The sequence below is a fragment of the Sylvia atricapilla genome, chromosome 2 (assembly GCF_009819655.1).
Source record: "Sylvia atricapilla isolate bSylAtr1 chromosome 2, bSylAtr1.pri, whole genome shotgun sequence".
Taxonomy (NCBI): Eukaryota; Metazoa; Chordata; class Aves; order Passeriformes; family Sylviidae; genus Sylvia; species Sylvia atricapilla.
This window is the reverse complement of record NC_089141.1, coordinates 42,539,213-42,558,687: the sequence shown is the minus strand read 5'-3', so window position 1 is coordinate 42,558,687 and position 19,475 is coordinate 42,539,213. Positions and strand designations below refer to the sequence as shown.

General features: G+C 38.6%; 1 protein-coding gene across 1 annotated transcript in view; it reads right to left on the bottom strand.

Annotated features, from left to right (window-relative positions):
- The window catches only part of RNF17 (ring finger protein 17), a 40,205-nt gene that overhangs the window by 2,343 nt on the left and 18,387 nt on the right, over positions 1-19,475 (bottom strand). The window contains exons 17-32 of the mRNA XM_066313031.1: positions 18,664-18,779; positions 17,580-17,700; positions 16,659-16,776; positions 14,841-15,062; positions 13,756-13,906; positions 12,558-12,676; positions 11,891-11,981; positions 10,940-11,055; positions 10,320-10,621; positions 9,020-9,183; positions 8,082-8,201; positions 5,629-5,709; positions 4,864-4,989; positions 2,396-2,500; positions 1,693-1,843; positions 649-784 (exon numbers count right to left, since the gene is read on the bottom strand). Coding sequence (XP_066169128.1) covers positions 649-784; positions 1,693-1,843; positions 2,396-2,500; positions 4,864-4,989; positions 5,629-5,709; positions 8,082-8,201; positions 9,020-9,183; positions 10,320-10,621; positions 10,940-11,055; positions 11,891-11,981; positions 12,558-12,676; positions 13,756-13,906; positions 14,841-15,062; positions 16,659-16,776; positions 17,580-17,700; positions 18,664-18,779 — 2,239 coding nt within the window. The remainder of the gene's footprint in view (positions 1-648; positions 785-1,692; positions 1,844-2,395; positions 2,501-4,863; positions 4,990-5,628; positions 5,710-8,081; positions 8,202-9,019; positions 9,184-10,319; positions 10,622-10,939; positions 11,056-11,890; positions 11,982-12,557; positions 12,677-13,755; positions 13,907-14,840; positions 15,063-16,658; positions 16,777-17,579; positions 17,701-18,663; positions 18,780-19,475) is intronic.

The following is a 19,475-nucleotide window of genomic DNA, read 5'->3' as shown; positions in this document are numbered from 1 at the left end:
CCATAGATGCACTGTAGTACTATGTATTCTCCATACGTATATATAAATGTGTATATACGAGAAATTCAGGCTTAGGGAACCCTAAAAGCCTGGTATGTTTGAGACACTCAGCTGCAATCTGTGTCAGCACAGAAGCAGTCCAGAGCATCTCAGAACTGCACAGAACAGGGAATTGATTTCCATTTTCCACACAGGCAGAGCAGGGTGTGTCTCACTCAGATATTCCCTTATCTCTTAGTTTATTCCCCAGCTGTCTTCTGTATAGACTACAGTCACACAGTATTGGGATCTGTTTGTACACCTGGAGGGCTCAGCCCTTGTTTTGAGTAAGGGTCTCAGGTGCAGAAGCAGATTAATCTGAGCCCACCTGCAGGTTAAGCAACTGGAACAAATGGAGAAATCTGATATAATAATAATGGGCTTTTCAGAACAACCTGCAACAGAGAAGCAGGTGCACAAACCCCACACCCTGCAGACAAAAATTATTTAACCAGCCAAACCACTTTCTCTCTAACTGGAAATCCAATAGTAAATGATAGTAAAATGTATTTACGTGTAGTTATATAAGAATTAATAATAAATGTAACATACATTTATTTATAAGTACACATTTTATGATCTAAGTGTATTTTTTTCTTACTTAATTACCTGCTTGATGGTGCAACTAAGTAAGTACCATAGTCAACAAACTGAACCAGAATCTGAACAGGGACGAGCTGTGTAATAGAGAGGACCTTTGCTCTATACCATAAACCATCCACATACTCTGCAAGGCAAGGCAATTCTGTAAAAGAAAGAAAAAAACCAAAACCATCACACAATACCCCAGAGTACTCAGTGCAGTACAAACTGACCTTGAAAATCCACTTTACTTTGTGACCAGGATTAAGCCTCCTCTTCCTTATCAAAACTGTATTATAATTTTGTTCTGTGCATCCTCCAAATTCGCTCTGAACTCCAATACAATCAGCACTATGCAATTTAAGTCAAGTTTCTCCACCTCACATGGAAAAGGTGAGAAATAACAGCAAATTGTTTGGTGAAAAGATAGTGATCCAAAACAGTTTAATGTTCCAACTTTTCAACCTGGACTCAGATGCACAATCCAGTTAGTAAGCAGATTGATCTCCAAGTGAATAGACATAAGTCTGGAAGACAGGAGGCAGATAATGCCTAAACCTCACCCAGAGTTTTAGGAGTTGGCAGAATCAAGTATGAGCAGGAACTGCTTTCTTCACCAGGTTTTAGACAGCCATACTTGTGCTAGCTTAGACCCAACAGCTGTGGACATGTAAGTGGTACTCCTTAGGGATCACACAACTCCTGAACCTTTATAAGATGATTTTCTGTACAGAACTTATGTCTTTTGAATATTTAATAAAATTTTCACAGTTCAGTGACAGGTGCCTTTGGGGAACGTTTTATTACTGCCAAATGCGATCTAAAGTCAGTTCGTAACTCCAACAGGCATCAGGAGTCTGAGTTCTGTCCACTGTTTTCCAGTGGAGCAGAATGACACAAAAGTCTCCATTTAAAGAAGAGTAAAAATGTACAGTGTATCATGTAATTATAGTGTGATGTTACTTCTTACTCTCCTAAACTTTTATTTAAAGATACGTAGAAATAGAAAAGAAAACTCAGGATTTCTGAATATCCACATGAAACAACAGGGAGAATAAACACACAACGTACCTTTTTCGAAGTTTGTTAGATGAGGAAGGGTCTTTACAATTTTATTGCACCACTTCAGGGCTTTATTAAGGCTCTCTGAGTCACAGCTGGCAGCTCTCTCTGTGGCAGAGTGCTTTGTAAGGCTCCCAGAAGAATCAAAACAAATATAAATCTATTTAAAGAAAAGGCTCTGATATTACTATTTTTGCAGGTGATTTAGAAACTAGGAATTCCAACCATTATTAAAAGATCACTTTAATAATCCAGACCCCATCTTTGAAAGATTCAGCACTTCCTTGCTCCTCTTTCTTCTCTATTTCATCATTCAATGTCCACATAGGAATCTTTGATCAGTGCACATGACATTCAGTCTTTTGCCTGGGAGATTGGGCAGAACTCCAAGAAGTTGTGTGGGCTTACACAAATTTTGCCACTATTCTGCCACATTAAAATCCAACAACCTATTTTCTTATTAAAAAAGCTAAATACCAGACTGCAATATTGTAATTCTTTAAATTAATTTTTCTAGAGTAATTATTAGTGTTTCATTGCCTCCACCTATTTCAGCTAAAAGTTCATTTGGAGAGCTGCCCTGCACAACCCCCTGCACCAAGAGCTCAGGAGGATTTTGCAGTCTCTAATGCTCTAAGATTGCCAGCTGTGACTTCCTTTTCACCAGCTCCATGGCACTGCAGCATGGGAGATGCTGACCAGACACACTCACCTCCTTAGGGGACACCACGTGGGTAACTGTGACAGGAAACACTTCTCCTGGAACAGGCAGTGGCTGCAGCAGGTATGAAGGTGAAAGGCCTCCTTCAAATACCCCCTAGACCAAGACAGACTTCAGCTGAGCATCATACTGAATAACAAAATAGAAAATAACCTAGCTATGGCTTCTGGTTCAAAGAAGCTATCTAAGAAGGTGAAGAGTAACAATAAGCAGTGTGTCCTTGCTGAAACAAACTGACATTGCAATGTACAGATACATATTTTTCTCAGCAGCACAGCACTGCCCAGTTACTTTGTTTAGAATAAAGATAATTTTGCCCAGTATCTTCTTTTAGAACCATGTGTTTTACAGGTTGAAGTCTACATGTCATTACTGCATTTGGTTCACCAAAAAATAAACTCTGGTGCATTAAATTATATTTTCAGAAGGATGTATGGCACACAGTTCAGCTAGATCATAGATCATGAAGAGAGTTCCTATTATCTCTTGTACTTAAAGTGTGATGCATAAGAAAATGAACAATTTCTCCAAAATACATTTTTACACATTTACTTGATGAAGAACACTTTTTATTATGCCCCATGAAAAGAGGTAAGTAGAAACAACATAAATAACTGGAAAATAAAAGGGAAATTGACCCTTTCTTTCCCCTGCATAAATCATTATGTTCCTCAAACTTAATTCACAAAAAAGAATTTTTTCCATTCAAAGTACATACTCCTACAAGTAAAGAAAGGGTGTCTAAATAAATCATAGATACACAAACTGAATGCCAGATTTCTGCAAAAGTATCAGGAGCACTGTGAGTCAGGAGCCACCTGACTACAGCTGGACACACACACACCTGGAATGAGAGTCACTGCTGTAAAGCTCAGCACACTTGGAGAATGCATCAGAGCCTCCAACATCCTGCTGCCCTACCAGGAATCTTTCAGGCTAATGCCTAAGCTAGGCTGGTCATATGGTAACAAAGACCAGCTCCTAATCTTATCTCTGCAGCTCAACACAAGCACATCTCAAAGGCAGTGACACTGCAGCAATGGGTGCAGTGAGCTCTGCATAAGCCACTGTTGGCAGCTGCAAGCAAGGCTCACAAAATCGAATAAAGTCCTTATCAACTTAACTTACCCCAAATCACAGACTTGAAGCTGTGGAATAAAGTTACAAAACTACAGAATGAAGTAATACATAATGGTTACTACACTTGACATAAGAATGATGCACTGTAGATGTCTCGTGAGCATGGCTGCTGAGTCTCTACAGCTAAAACCAGAGCTGATTATATTTGAACGTGTTCAGGGCTGCTTGCTTCCCACTTCTGCTGTTCCTGAGGTTCAGTTTGAGTTTTGGATGCCTTGCTTATTTTCTGGTCTACAACTGAACACTTCCATGCCTGTTTTCTTACAAATTGTTCTGAGTCACTTACTCCTGGAATGGATCTGCTTAATGCTATTACTCCTTGAGGAAAGCACTTCAGGCTTTCTGAACGCTTCTTGTTCACAACCTTCTTACACAGCTTCATTTTTGTTTTCCAAATTTAATTTTGTGTTAAAGGTACAAATTTCATTTCCAGATCCATATTTAGTTTTCAGAAAGCTGCGAGTCATGCTCGCTTCATGAAAATGCAACAAGAGACGACTGATTTACAGCTAGGTTTTCCATGGTTACTCAGTTCTAATATACACTGAGGGATTTTTCTAACTGCATCATGAGCCCACTAGCAGACAACTCAAGCTCTGTACCACCAGTGACAGCAGCAGACTCTGTAGTGGGAAATTATTTTCTGAACAAGAGATCTATGTTGGAAAGAAATGTACACTGGCAGACTTAAACAGAATCAAGAGAAAAATGTAATAACAAAGTCTTCGAAATTTAAATAACCTGATTGTCAGATTTCAAGGAACAAAAAAATTAAAACGAATACAGAGAAAATACTTATGTACAGGGCGTTTTTGATAAGACAATGGAGTTTGGTGGAAACTTCAATCCTCCCTTGCAGAACATCAGGTAAGTCCCCCAGACTCTTGGAATAAAGAATCTAGGTAACTCCTCCATAAATCACTGGTTTTGTGATGAAACTTGATTTTGTTTACTCCATCCTTAGATATATTTCTATGAATAACTAATCCCTTCAAATGATGAAAGTACTACCTTATTGCATGTGTTTCAGAGGAACACAAAATCTAGCTGGACTTTAAGTGCAAGTGCAAAAATATCTTTTCATTATAGAGTCCATGAACAAACTCTTGGCAATTTGCTGTTCCACAGAGTCTTATCAGCACATTGTAGCTCCCTGTGCTGTGCTGCAGACCTGCGTGCTCAGTCCTACTGCTGCTTACAGCACAAAAACACACTGAAATATTTAGAAAGTAACAAGTCCTCCGAGGTCACAACTAGCAACAGAATAATCTTTTCAATGTCAGAACAGCAACAGGGGGACACACACACACAAGTCTCACCAGCTTCTGTACATCCTGGCCACCTTCAGCAACACAGTACTTCTGGTATGCCATGAAGGACGAAAGCGACATCCCCCCAAAATACAGCCTGATGGACATCTTGCCCCATGGGTTATCTGGTAATTCCTATTCATGCAGGACAAAACAGGACTGTGACAGTAATACTGGGACTGAGGTTTTAGAAACAGTGACCAAGAAATTAAAATCTCTCAGATTGATATGCATAACACTTGAAGATACAAGACTAAGATGCCTATTAACATCAGTCACAACACAAATGGGAATATCTATTTCTGATATGGCACCACCAATTGCTAATTCTAACACTGCAATATTGTCTTGCTCACTCAAACCCTTTCCCATTCATAATTTATCATTAAACTGTCTGAAATGGCTTGTTTTCAGACAATACAGATGATGTCTTTCCCTATAATTTTAATAAATTTATTTAAGCACATTCATACTTAATTATGTCAGAATTTTGTCACTTAAAATAGAATTTAGAACAATTTATGCTGCTGAGAGGTAGGTTACTTGTCAGAACAACTCAGTATGAAGAGGGTATAAAACCAGCACTAACTCTAATACTTAAGGTCTGAAAACTATAACAAAGGTAAAGTCACAGGAAAAATAAGTTTAGTCTTGGTTTCTGTTTTGTCTAAGAAATACATTTACTGCTATACTCCTTCATGTACCATTCTCAATGCCAGTTAAAAGACAACAAAAGGTTCACTTCATTCCACATCTATGAATAAATTATGCTACCTCAACATGAATTTCAACCTCTTCATTTTTCAGAAGTTCTTGAAGGTAATCTACTGCATCTTGCTGCCAAAAGTTTCCAATCTATTGGGAGAAAAGCAAGAAACTCACACATTAAGATGCTAACAAGTAATATTCTTCCCATTCTTAGGGTAGATGGAAATACATGACTACCATTAAAAAAATCTGACTCAAAAACACATCATTAGCTTATTTACAATTATTTAAATACTATCTGCTATTTGGTGCATCAAAATTTATGTGACAACACAACCCACTCTTCAAATCCTGAAATAGCTTAGAAAGGTGCTACTTGCCAAATTTAATCAATGCTAAGTACACAATAATGTATATGTACAAATTTATCTGAAGCACAATCCAAAAAATTAGAGAATCTAAGATAACACAACAAAAAACAGAATACCTTAAATACTTCTTTTATTCTCTGCTGTATCTGCTTTCCAATCTGTATGCCTACAACCCTGTAGGGGTGCTACAACCATAGAATCATAGACTGGTTTGGGTTGGAAAAAAACCTTAAAGATCGAGCTTCAACCCTCCTGCTGTGGGCAAGGGGCACCTTCCAGTAGACCAGGTTGCTCTCAGCCCCCCAACCTGGCCTCAAACACTTTAGGGATGGCCATCAACAACATCCCTGGGCAGCCCGTTCCCATGTCTTGCCACCCTTGTAGTGAAGATGTTCTTTCTAGTATCAAATCTAAACCCACCCTGTCAGTTTGAAGATACTCCTCCTTGTCCTATCACTCCATGACCTTGTAAGGAGTCCCTCCCCAGCTCTCTTGTAAACCCTTTTAGGTACTGGAAGGTGCTGAAGGTTTCCCTGGAGCCTTCTCCAGGATGAACAGCCCCAACTCTCTTAGCCTGTCTTCACAGGAGAGGTGCTCCAGCCCTCTGATCTTCATCCAGTCCTTCCCTGGACTCTCTCCCACAGGTGCTGCTCTCCTGACCTGCAATTCCTCTCCAGGCTTGGCATGCCTATGGACTGAAGATGCTCTTCCCCTTCTCTGACACGGACCCCAGCAGACCAGGCTCCTCAAAGGGAGTGCCATCACCCAAGCAGCCCAATCACTGGCTGTGGCAACAGTCCTGCAATGATTTATTACCTCACCAGTCTGGACTGAACCTCTCAAATCCCTTCCCTCTGAGAGACTCTGAGAGAGTGAAAAAACTACCAGCAGTCCACAGATCCTCACAAACACTCTTGGGGTCTGTAATCCCTGCAGATCCAGCCAGGAGCAATCTGAGGAGCATCACGGGTGTCAACAGCAGTGGATAACTCATGGCAGCGGATACAGTGAGAGGGTTTACGAGGCCTGGCAGCCTCTCAGTGATACCAAGAGGTACCATCCCTACTAGAGAGTGTGCCCTCAGCACCTGGGTTCCTCTGATCCTCTCAGAATGGAGCACCCACTCCTATCCCCACAGCCTTGTCAGTTGCACTGGGGGTTATAGGGGGAGCAGGGTGCTGCTCTCCTCAGCCCTGGCCTCTCTCCTGATGTGAGGGCTCTGTCCCCATCAGCCTGCACAGTGATGAAGCAGTGCTGCAAGTGCACCTCACACTCTGGGGAAAATCACTTCTTCCAGTGGCAAGGTTCAACTCTACTGCATTATTGCCCCTTCTCTTTTCTACACATGCTGCTGGGAGGGCTTCTGGCTGTTTGGCTGTGGGTCCACTGCAGACTGCACTTGGAATCAGCTCTCCAACTCCTCCTCAGCCTCCCTGATGCTACACAGCCTTCTCACCACCTGCTGCACGAGATTTCCTACCTGGGCTACCTTTCCTACCACACTACCTTTTGCTGGCAGCTCTGCTGCCTGTCCCTGCCCCACCACCCCTGCTAGAGCTGCAGCCTTCCTTACTCTACCAGTTGAACTGCCTCTAGCAATAAAAGCAAGTTGGTAATTTCAGTAACTCACTTCTGCTAAGTGCACCTTTCAGAGTAAGCAAGGTGTGATGATATGTAAAGACATTTTATTTACATACTGATTACTTACTGACAAAAACTCCAAAACCAATTCACCTGTATTAGTTCAGATTGTTTCCTACACAGCAAAGTTCAGAATGTTAGAAACATAGTTTGGCAGGACTTGAAAATTTCAGACTGTCTGGCCATTCAGCATTAAGAAACTCAGGACCTACTTTCTGTTGCTGCTATTACAAAATGAATTATCATTTCAGAGTGTCCCTCTGCCAACCCAGCTGTGTCCTGTTTCACAAAGGTTTAACTCCACTGCCAGCTACATTTCTAGCATGGTCCCCTCATAAAGCAAACTTGTTGGGTCCTGATAAGGATCTGCTGAAACAATCCTCATCATCTCTTCTCTGAATCTTGGCAGGCAAGAGAAGATAGCACCAAATACTCTCATCTTTTCTGACTGAGCAGGGTATTAACCTGAGTACCCACTTACTAACACACAGATGTGCCACCACTCACCGGCAGTGTCTTGTAGAGCTGACATGGGATGCAAAATGGAGGAATGTCAGTGTAAAATGTAGTTGGATACAGGTGACACTGAGGGATGCTCTCTATGTAACCACGATCTATGTACTGTACCTACAGGAAATGCAAAGCTTTCATGAAACAATTCTTGCATGAACTTTAGTAAGGGAATGCAGTCATTTACAGCATTACTTTTGTGGAGAAAAATAATTATTGGTTTGATGCTAAGTAGGTGATGTGACAAAGTGGAAAAGTAAGAACGGATTTAAAAAGTGGTATGGCAGATTAGAAATTCAGTTTGTAAACTTCTCTTGCAAGACTTCCTACCTTTTGTGGAATAACCGACATCAGTTTAAAATGGAAAGAAAAAAAATTTGTGAACTAGGATAGACTTTGCAAATCTCCATTCAAAAATCATGAGCAGACTCAAGGGCTTAGGTAAGATTAACTGCTAATAAGAAGAAGCTCTATACCTGTGCAGCAGAAAGAATTAGAAAGAGATAGCCAATACTTTTGGGTGGGGATAGGGCATTTACTACATTTACATTTATTACATATTAAATTTAGGACATGCTAAACCTGATTGTTTTCAAAGCATTCTAGATATGGTAAGAACAGTAAAATAAAAAACTTAAAAGGGATTACAGGAGATCAAGAGCAGCTTTTTATTTAAGAAAATTTATCCTAACTAGAGAAACTACAGGAAAAATTGTGGTAACTGAAATAGGTAGACAGATTTGATCCTTAAAATAAATGTAAAAATGAGGACAGTAATCAACACTTTTAAGCAGAACCAACATCTGCATAGTCAGGTCAGCTGAATGAAAAAAAAAGTGAAGTTCATTATTAATTTCAGAGGATTGGATTATATGTCTTTTCTAAACACACATGCAGACACACATACGCCCTTCCCCCCATACAATCAAACTTACCTGAAGAATACTACTGCTGACTTCTATTATTTTAGCTCGATACCACACAGTATCTGATCCTCTTACAACACAGGCCTCTCCCTTTTTCCAGCAGTAGGGTATCAGGAGACCAAGACCTTTGAAGGTATTTTGTATTTCAGCCATCAATTTGTTTAGTGCAGTTTCTTGGGAGAGGGAGGTGAAATAAAAATAAATTAAAAATGGTCCCTAACACTCATGCAAAATATTTCCATCACTAAACTCCATCAGATTCAGATGAAGACATGTATAAACACAAAGCACATGTGTAGCTCCAAAATGTATTTTCCAACACTGATACAATATGTATGTTCAATATCTAGTGCACGCTGAAGATTACCTGAACAGTAAACTGCATTTCTAATTCTAAAGCTGTTAGTAATTCGGAATTCTAATCTCAGAAGAGCTTATAGAAGAGTCTATAAATTTTGTAACTGACACGTAGGCAGCACTAATATCAGACAAACAAGCAAAGCATGAACAACACAACTCCCAGACCAGTGTTTCAATGATAGAACACCATGAATGAACACAGGAGAGGTGCCCAGAAGAACCTCTTCTGCTATGGGTACAGCCTACAGCAAGAACTGCAGGAGAAATACACACTCTTGTGCAAGTGTACTGTACTTTGAATTTCAAAGTTTTATGAATAGTTACATCTTGTAGTTAAATATACTGTAGAGAGAAAAAAAAAATTAAAAGAATTAATGTTCTCATATGTAAATGTTTCTGTAAAGCACAACATCCTAACATGAACTGAGGAGCAACACTGCATCTGCCAGAAGAAAATGAACCTCTTTCAAACAATACAAACAGAAAACATTGTGAGCTATAGAAGGTACCACAATACAAATAAAGAGCCTGAAGAAACTGTACTTGAGCTCAAACTGAAGGAAAAAAACCCAGCAGTGTCTGAGAATCAGGCTAACTTCCAAGAATCTTTATGACTGTAACTTCATCACTGTGAAGTAAATTACTACATTTACTTTATCAGTAAACAACACAAAACCAAACACTTTCTGCTTCCTCCATTACAGCCTAGAGCAGAAAGGCAAGTAACCTGCCCATTCAAGTGCTTTGGGTTTCTGGATTTCTTGTGAGGGTGGAAGGACAGGAAAGCTGATTTAAGGACAGAGAATTTTTGTCCCTCACACTGAAGGACATCACCTCCCCAGGAGGAATCTTTCAGAACAGTGAACATGTACCAGACAGGTGTTCCAACATACACTCTGATACCCAAGAGCACTCAGATTCAGAGATATTTTCTTCTATGTAAACTCACCAAATGATTTTGGTATTATATAAATAGTTCCATCATTTCCAATACAACTCACAACAGCCTGGAAAATTTTTTCTTCAGGAACAATGGGAGATTTATATACTTCATCCACTCCTGAATGAGGCTTGTATGTTTTGAGTGATTTTTGCTCACTCTCTGAAATAGTGTTTTTTTCCTCTGGAACAGTCCTGTTTCTTGCACAGGCAATTTTGGAATTAGAAACATCCAGCTGTGTGTTCCCCTGCTCAAAAGGTACTTCAAGATGTTCCTTGGAGACTAAACAAGCCTCATCAGCTTTACCAGTCCTAAAAGATTCAATCAAATATCAATATATTAACCGACAAAGAACCTGAAAAGTGCAAAACTACAAAATAATACAAGTAAGAAAACCAAACACACAGAAGTGGCAAAGGTTATCTCAAAATACTGTCAAGCATCTCATCTACAAACTAACAGAACTGAAATGTCGCATGGATACAATAAATAACATGATACTCAAGTAAGTCCACTGAAGATGGGAGTGCTGTTGCTAGAACTGTAGTATACAATCTAATTTTTTTGATTTACTTATTATTTTGATCAAATATGAACATCAGTCTTAGAGAATAGAAAAGTATCCAAACCTTCTGTTTCTAAGAGCCAAACCCTGTTCAATAAGGTATTCAGAAGTATCAATCATTTTTCCCGTTTCATCTTTGCAAAGAATTTTCACAGGCAATGCACAACTCGTATCATTTTCCTGGAAAAAAACAAGAGAGCTGGCCAACAAATTACAAATATGCATTTCTTCTAAACTACAGGCATATTTTTCATTTTATTGGTACCGACTGTCAATCAGACATCCCTGAACAACTGATGCCCACATGAGAAGACAAATTTATTTAATGCATATGACAGTTCCAATCATTTAACCAACTGTTCTACACATGACAATAAAAAAGAGTTGTAGAATGAAAAATTGCTTTTCCCCTCGGCTTCTTTAATAGAATCAAGTGCCAAACACTTGTTTTCCAGCAGGAAATTTAAACCCATACATAAATAACTTCACTCATCATTGCTTTTATTTCCACACAGTGTAAAATGCCACCAGCAGCTGCCAACAGACGCTGAACAAATCAAACCCTTCTAATAATCCTAGTTTGTTTCTTTTCTTTTAAACCATAGAAGAGAACAATTACTAATGGTATTCATACTGGATTAATTCTTTCAGTCTCTGAGGCTTGAAAACTAATATAGTAGCTGCTGATATCCTTGTCATCAAGAACCTGAGCAGCTTGCTTATCTGTCCATAAAGGCTGTCAGCATCTGATGACCCCAAAGATACACCTACTATTCTTCAGTAACCAAATATATCAAAGATGAAGCTCTCTCCACACTGGGTAGCCAACTGCCCTAATGCTCCAGTGAATAACAAAAGTAAAGCAAAAAGAAGAAAAAGCACCTTTTTCCCTAGAGCAACAGCTATACAATCAAGTTCTATTTACGACTTTTTGAAAAGTACAACATTAAAAAAAAAAAAACAAATTAGCAGACAACCTGACAAATTTTAAATACCACTGTTTTTCAATACAAACCTGTATGACTATTTTCACTTGTGCTCCAGTTAGGTAATAGGATAAGCATTCACACACTGTTGCTGTCCACTGTGTGCTTCCACCTGTGGGTCTAACATAGAAGAAAGAATCTCTAGGTACAAAAGAAGTTGGCATGTCCTGAGCATAGCCACCAACTCCGCCCCTCTACTAAAAGCTTGGCTTTTTTTTTAACTGCCTGAAGTGTTACAGAAAGAAAAGAATCTCTACTACAGTCCAGAGTAACATGAAATCATTATTAATGTCTGGATCTCTACAAGAAAAAAAACAACAAGCCCAGAACTTCATAATGAGGAGGATCATGAGTTCTAGAAATTATGACACCTGTCATAACAGTCTAAAAAACAGACTTTCTGTATAGTTTCATGAGAGCCAACTCATCTCAAATTCTGAGCCATGGAAAAAGACTATTCAATGAAATCAGTTCACTATTTTGTAACTCAACCTATAAATATCATTTATATCTACAGCAGTTTTTGCTTTACTATTATACAGCATAACCATTAGCAAAAACTCCAGATCTTCATCAAATAAATCACAGCCACCACCTCATTTCTTTGTTCAAAAAGCAAATCACATCCAAATCTTAAATAATCAGTGTGTCATTAGTAGTTTCTCATGCTGCCACTCAATATAAAGGAAAGGCTACCTTATTTCTGTCAGTGAACATTCTATTGCTAATGTCCTAATGGTCTTCATGTTTTCCTCAAGTTTTCTTAGACAGCTGACCTCCACTGCTTTTTCAGCTCCAGAATCATAAAGCAGTACCTGTTACAGGCAAGAAATAACAGAACAGAACAAAAACCCTCTCTCTCACTGTTGTCTGTAAAAAATGGTAATTCAAAGCACCCCGAGGAGGTTAAAAAAATGCAAACATTACTGGGATTTAACAAATGCATTTTGCACTGAAATACTTCATCACAACTCAAGCAACTATCACAGAACAGCAAACACAAATACAAATAGCACATAAAAATGTGCTCCAAAGGGGTCAACGACTTTCCTGACCTTTTTGTAAACCAAGAAACACTGAAATAGCTCTCCTCCACCCCTTGCTTTTTATTCTGATGGGCTTTACATAGCTGTTTGAAGGCTCTTAGGCTCAGAAAGCAGATGATGGCAAACCTGAGGTACACATTTCCCATTGGTACACAGTCCCATTTCTGCTTCCTCCTAAGAAGGCCCTTGGGCACAATCTGATGATGGTGGAAAAAAATCAACAGCAATTCAGTCCTGGATTATGTGTTTGATCAAAAAGCCATTCTTACTTTGGAGACACATAAATATCTAGTCACAAAATGCTTTTTCTGGTGCTCATTAATTTCAAATTGGCTTGAAACAAAACACATGTTTCAAGCAGTGCTGCGTGTGAACTTCCTGTGGAAAATGTTACAGCTACATGGCACAGTGCATCACCATCAGTTTAGGGTTCATGCAACTGCATGACTACACGTGTTCCTGTGCTGTTCAACTGGCTCCATCTTTTAAAAAGGATCATTAAGTTTGGACTATTGTAACCCTCAGTTCCACACACCACCTAGAATCTAAAAGGAATTGTTAAGACTACAGCTGGGGAATCTCGGCCGTGTTCCAAAGGGCAGTGTAAATAAAGAGAATGTCAGCCTCATGAGCCTTCCTCAACTACCACTTTCTCTGCTAAAGGCACCTGAGCTTTGACAAGACAGTCAACTGATTTGCAGTGATGTACAGCATGACTTAAACTCTCAAAAGCAAAAGACTGTAAGAAAATACTAATACAGAAGAAAGAAACAAAGATTTGACCTTATTTTATTCAGTGAACGATCTCAAGTTTAGAAGTATGAACCCAGTTATGATAAGAACTTTACCTCTGCACTTGTTTCAGAGACAATCCTGCTGATCTGACCTCTTTGCCACTGTCCCACATCATGGATGTAAACAGCACAGTGCATTCCACTCTCCCACTTCACAGACTCTGGCTGGGATTCTTTGTAGAAGGAAGCCATCTCCTCCTGTAAACTAACATTCAAAAAACCACTTTTCTAGAGATAAAATCTAATGCAGTAAATAAAGGGTTTATTCAATCATTGTTTAACTAGCATACAGTGAAGATTTAGTTTTAACAGATGCAAAGTATTACAGTTTTTCTTTGTTAGAAATACATGAAATGAGAGTTACAAAACACAAGCACCCTGACTAAAAGTCTGTATACCTATCATGTTAACTTAGACACTGGAATTAATGTGAGCAATCCTCAGTGCTTTACATGGCACTCAAGGAAAACAACACTGTTTTCTCTTGACAGCTTGAGTGTGGTACCCCATGTCATGACTACATAAACGGAACTCTAGGTAGTTACAGCCAAGAAGATGAAAAGATAAATAAATAAATAAGCAACTTGCAGTAAACCATGACACACTCTTTTAACTATCTTCAAAGAGTAGGCATGACTACCTGAATGTTACCAGAATATCTACCAAAAGCAGGCTAATATACACGACATCTAAAAACTGTCATCAAACTTCCTAATGGGGTACTGGAAGCATTTTGGAAAAAAAGACCTGCTGCAACTACTACTAATAGTAAGTTCTAAGACTTGGGATACAGGTTTTTTTAAACCAGATTTTCAGAGGGAATGGGAGGGAGATAAGAAAGAGCAGGAACACTGAATCTTTTTGGACAGTGTTGCAGTCATGAGGCCCCAGTAAAACTGACTTGAAATATGAGTGAGATCATATACTTAATTTGGAACCAGCACTGTTTAATAAGCCACAGTATAGTGCAAGCATCTCTTCTGCTCCTGTATTTTTCTCAACAAAGGCAAGTAAGTCAGCAGCCTTCAAGAAGTACACAGTACAAGTAAATGCAACTCTTATGAGAGTTTGTTCTAACTATATTTCACCACTTTGTAATAAGAACATCTTAGCAGAAGAAGTTCTTTGAATTTTAGTACCTTTTCAGTATACTTTCTGATGACAGCAATTGTACAAATATTTTACTAGGAGACACAACGTGACTAATTCTCCCATGTAACTCCTTGTTACAAATTGATCTGTAATCTCCTTCATCAACAAGTTCCATGTCTATAGGAATGAAAGATTCTGAGGTTTTAGAAATTTCTTCTAGAGGATCATCCCATATTTCATTGGGCCTTACTTCAGTTCTTTCAGTGTACCTGTAAAAAGCACATAATAATTAGAATGGAAAATTTAAACAGATTTTAAACAAAGTGAAAAACGCTCAATAACAGAATGACAGGAATTATTCAGCATGAAAGAAAGTGAGTTGTAGCTTAGACAGAAACTTTTTTAAGTGCTAGGTCTGAAACACTAATGATAGTAACATTTTTATTCTCCTTCAGAAGGTACTCTTGCACATTCAGGGAACAGAAGGGATAGCAGAGGGAATACCAAGATCGTAAGACCAGAAGATCTGGAGTGGGCCTCTTATCCCACAAAATAAGGGATAAAGGCCTGTGGAGGGCCCATTCTAAAGCAGAGGAAGAAAAGAAGGAAGGAGCAGCATGGATAAGCTGCTGTGTCCTGACCCCAGCTCCCTGCACCACTCACTGCCTCCCCGGATGGACTAAATGTAACTCAAGTGCAGGAGAGGAAAGTGAGGTGCTTGGAATAAACTCGACCCTGGGAAAGGGGGAGGATAGGCACTCTCAGTCTTTGTCTTCCATGTACCAATGCCCGAATTAGTGATAACTAAGTAAAATCAAGTCTGTTTTCCTTCAACAGTACCTGGTAAGTGATTTCTCTGTCTTTATTTTAACCCATGAGTTTTCTCGCTTGAGTTTCTTTAATTTTCTCCCCACTCCAACTCAAGAAGGAAGAGTGAGCAAGGGATCATAAAACCCACCTTATTCAAGGGATCAAGTGTTACTCAGCAATTTATGCTAAGGCATATACCCCCTTGACTGAAGGTTGGAAGCAGGCATCTAAGTACAGCTGGGACACAACAAAAGACCTTTGTGACAGGGAAAAAACAACTCAGCTGTTCAGGTTGTGTAACTTACAAAAACCCTACTAAAAATTGTGACAGTATTAGAGTGTCTAAGTAAGATCTAGCTACATTTCTGATCTAAGAGAGAAAATCCACCTACATACTTCCTCCTGAAAAAACCAAATTCAGGAATCTCCTTTTGAAATGGAAACATCCTATTTAATGATTTATTTCCATCAGTATTCAAAGATTATCAATGAAAGAGTAACTACAGATTTTCATGAATAGAGCCCATGGATTATCTTAGTAAAAAGCCAGCAAATTAAATACAGCAGAGTTATACCCTCATCAGCCTCATCTCCCTCCAACTACACTTCCCAACTCTGCTCTCTTTCCAACTCTCCTGTCGCTGCCACAGCTGGTTACTCAAGTGTTTTCTAGTAACACACCTCTGAAAGAGATGACTCACTTTTGGTGCAGCTTTAAGACACCAATTCTTTTTCCCAATACATAGGAATGGGAACATTAACAGTAAACACTTTGGGAAGATCTGGCACTTAGGGACATTAAGTAGGATGCAAACATTTGAACTACCATTTTTTCACAGGTACAACTTCAATACATTAGTCAAGACTTAGTTTGAGAATTCAACTATCAAACTGCAGTTACAATCTTTACACCACCTGATGAACGTGATTTGAAAATTAATTTATTGCAGATGTGGTAAATTCCAGCCACTGGAGATGACACAACCACACCAGCAGTTTCAACACACAAATTCTGTATTTCCAAATACTTTAAAAGTTATGCACAGTGTATTTACCCAGGCATGTAGGATGCTAAGTCTTCCTCAACTAGCTGGCAGTTAACACTAAATTTTCTCCCATTATCAGCAGAGGCATTGAAGAGCTCAATAGATAAGATGTTATTATCTAAAATTTCTGTGAATGAATAATATCAACATAATTAGTGCCATCAATGACAGTAGAAAGACTACGCTTTTAGAGGAATGACAAATAATACTAGAAGACAGACTTCTCCAAAATTACATCTGATGTACAAAATAATTTATTCTGAACATCAACAATATGCAGATACTTAAGCTTTGAACAGATCTATAAACTTAACTTAAAATACACCAATAATCACAAAATGCTTTTGTATAAAAACTCCAACTGCTACATATAATTCCATTTATTAAATGGGTTCCAAATAGTCATTCCACAAGGGCTGAAAAGTAAGTAATTACACATGACAGTACCATATAGTGGTACATATACCACTACATACGGTATATACACCACTATATATGGTATTGAAAAAAATCCTACTAAGGTACATACGTGCTATCTCAAATTATTTTTCTTTTCTGGCAATATTTTAAAGCAGCAGCAATCTCAGTCCCAGCTACCAATAAAGTCAGGAAATATTAAGGTCAGCTAGTATTTTTGGAAACAAGCCCATTTGAATAACCAGAATACTTATATCATGTAACACTGGTGTGGGTCTGTAAGACAAGACATGAACAGAGCTTTTGTGGCAAGTTTTATCTGTTATGTCCCCTCCAATGAGAGGATAGAATTTAGATATACTTACTCCAGTCTACCTCTACCAGGTATGAACGCAAGCACTTCAAATAATTACTATTTTAAATATCAAAGTGATTGTTACTATATTTGAGTCTTTTATAATAGAATTTAATAATAATATCTAAACAGAAATCAATACACTCCTGATAGCTTACCAATAACTGAACACAACATAAGCTTATCTTCAGTCATTTCTTCAAATCTTTCCTTGGCTTCTCTGTTCCACTCATTTGCCCCTTTGAATGGTTCAATGCAAGCCAGCCTACACCTGATTGCCTGAAGAATAACTCAAGATTATGCAACTAACATCACATACAGAGCAAGACCATCTCATTATGACTGAATCATAGGCTTTATTTTGCACTCATACAACACAGCACAACCTTGGCTTCTGAATCCACACTGCCACAGTCTGCTTTAGTTCAAAAGGATCCCTCCCTTCCCAGCAGCTGAACATGAACCTCACATTCAGAGATGATCATGCTGAAATACAGAGTTTAAATCTCTTTGCCTCTTTTTATGGTAAGGCACAGAACTGATGCAGAGATCACTGAAGATTACTGCACAGAAGATCACTAAAGATTATTGCACTTTAATAAAAAAAGCCTACCGGTGCCTTCAACTTGTTAAAAAACACCCCAATCAATACAAGAAGTTTCAAAGTTCAGCATAATTGTGACTGGCAACCAAAACGATCAAATGAACAGCAAAGAAAAAAAATTATTTCCATCTATGTACATTTTTAAATTTGACAGAAACACTTTGCCATTTCCTTTCCCAGTCAAATTTTCCTCCTTGTCAAAAGGGGGACACTCCAACTATTCCTCAAGTTAGAAGGCCACCCAATTTTAAGTGCTATAAATCAAACAAAAATATATTTAAAACCCCCTGTATTATGAGATTATAATTTAAAAGGGAAAGAATGCAAATTTTTGTTTGGCTTATTATGGAAATTAAGTGAATTAAATACACATGTATATACATATTGTATATATACCTCTTCTGCAGTATATATACTGCAGAGCAACACTAGATTTAATTTACATCTGAAAGATATAAAAGAATTTGAGTTTTCAGTATGCACCGAACACATTAAGTGAGACACTTCATAATGGCGGGCAAAAAGAAGTTTCTTAACATTTTATTTATTTTATGTATTTCAGAAGGTGAACATCTCTTTCTTTCCCCTCTCATTCACTGAGATGCTGTTAATTTTGAGTGTTTAATCCAGGCATTTACCTTTTCAGGAAAGCTCAGAAACTCCTGTTTCACTCTGCGTATGTCTTTGTTAGTTAAGTTAGCAATGTTGCCATAGTCAACATACTTTACCAGAACTTCCTGACAACTTGGCAGCCCTTCAAGGAAAACAAGCAGAGTTATTTTAACAAAAAATTAGTATCTGATACAGGTCACAGCACCAGAATTTCAGAGCAGACCCCATACTCATGCCAGTATAATTTTTTTGAATTTTTATAACCCTATCAAAATGAATATCCTTTAGATGCCAGCTCTTTCAGGTCCCTGAAATGACAGCCCTGGCACTTTGGCCCCCTTTGTGAGACATTGGCACACTGAACACATGGCAAATGAACATGTAAGTACAGACATGCTACACTGCCCACACACAGCCAACAGAGACTCAGCACAAGCACAACCACTAGCACAACTCAGCACAGCACAAGTCCCCCCCAATCCCCTTGGAATTGCTAGAGAAAATTTTACACCCACACGAGATACACTCACAGGTTGGCTGGAATAGCCAAAGCTGCAGTTCGAACTGCAATAGTAAGAGAAATACTACTTTAAATAATTATGTAACAGAATTTCAATAATCTCTAGAAAATGGAATATGTTGCATCTCTGTTTAAAAAAGAACAGCTATATAAACCAGTCTATTAATAGCAGAGGAACATGAATTAGTACTACTGACTTTATGAAGCTACCTGGCAGCACCACGATTCCTAATAAAAATACTGGCTGGATGTTACTGCTTATATCCAGTGTGTGACTGACCTACCAGCTCATCTGATTTTGCAACCTAGAATTAAAGC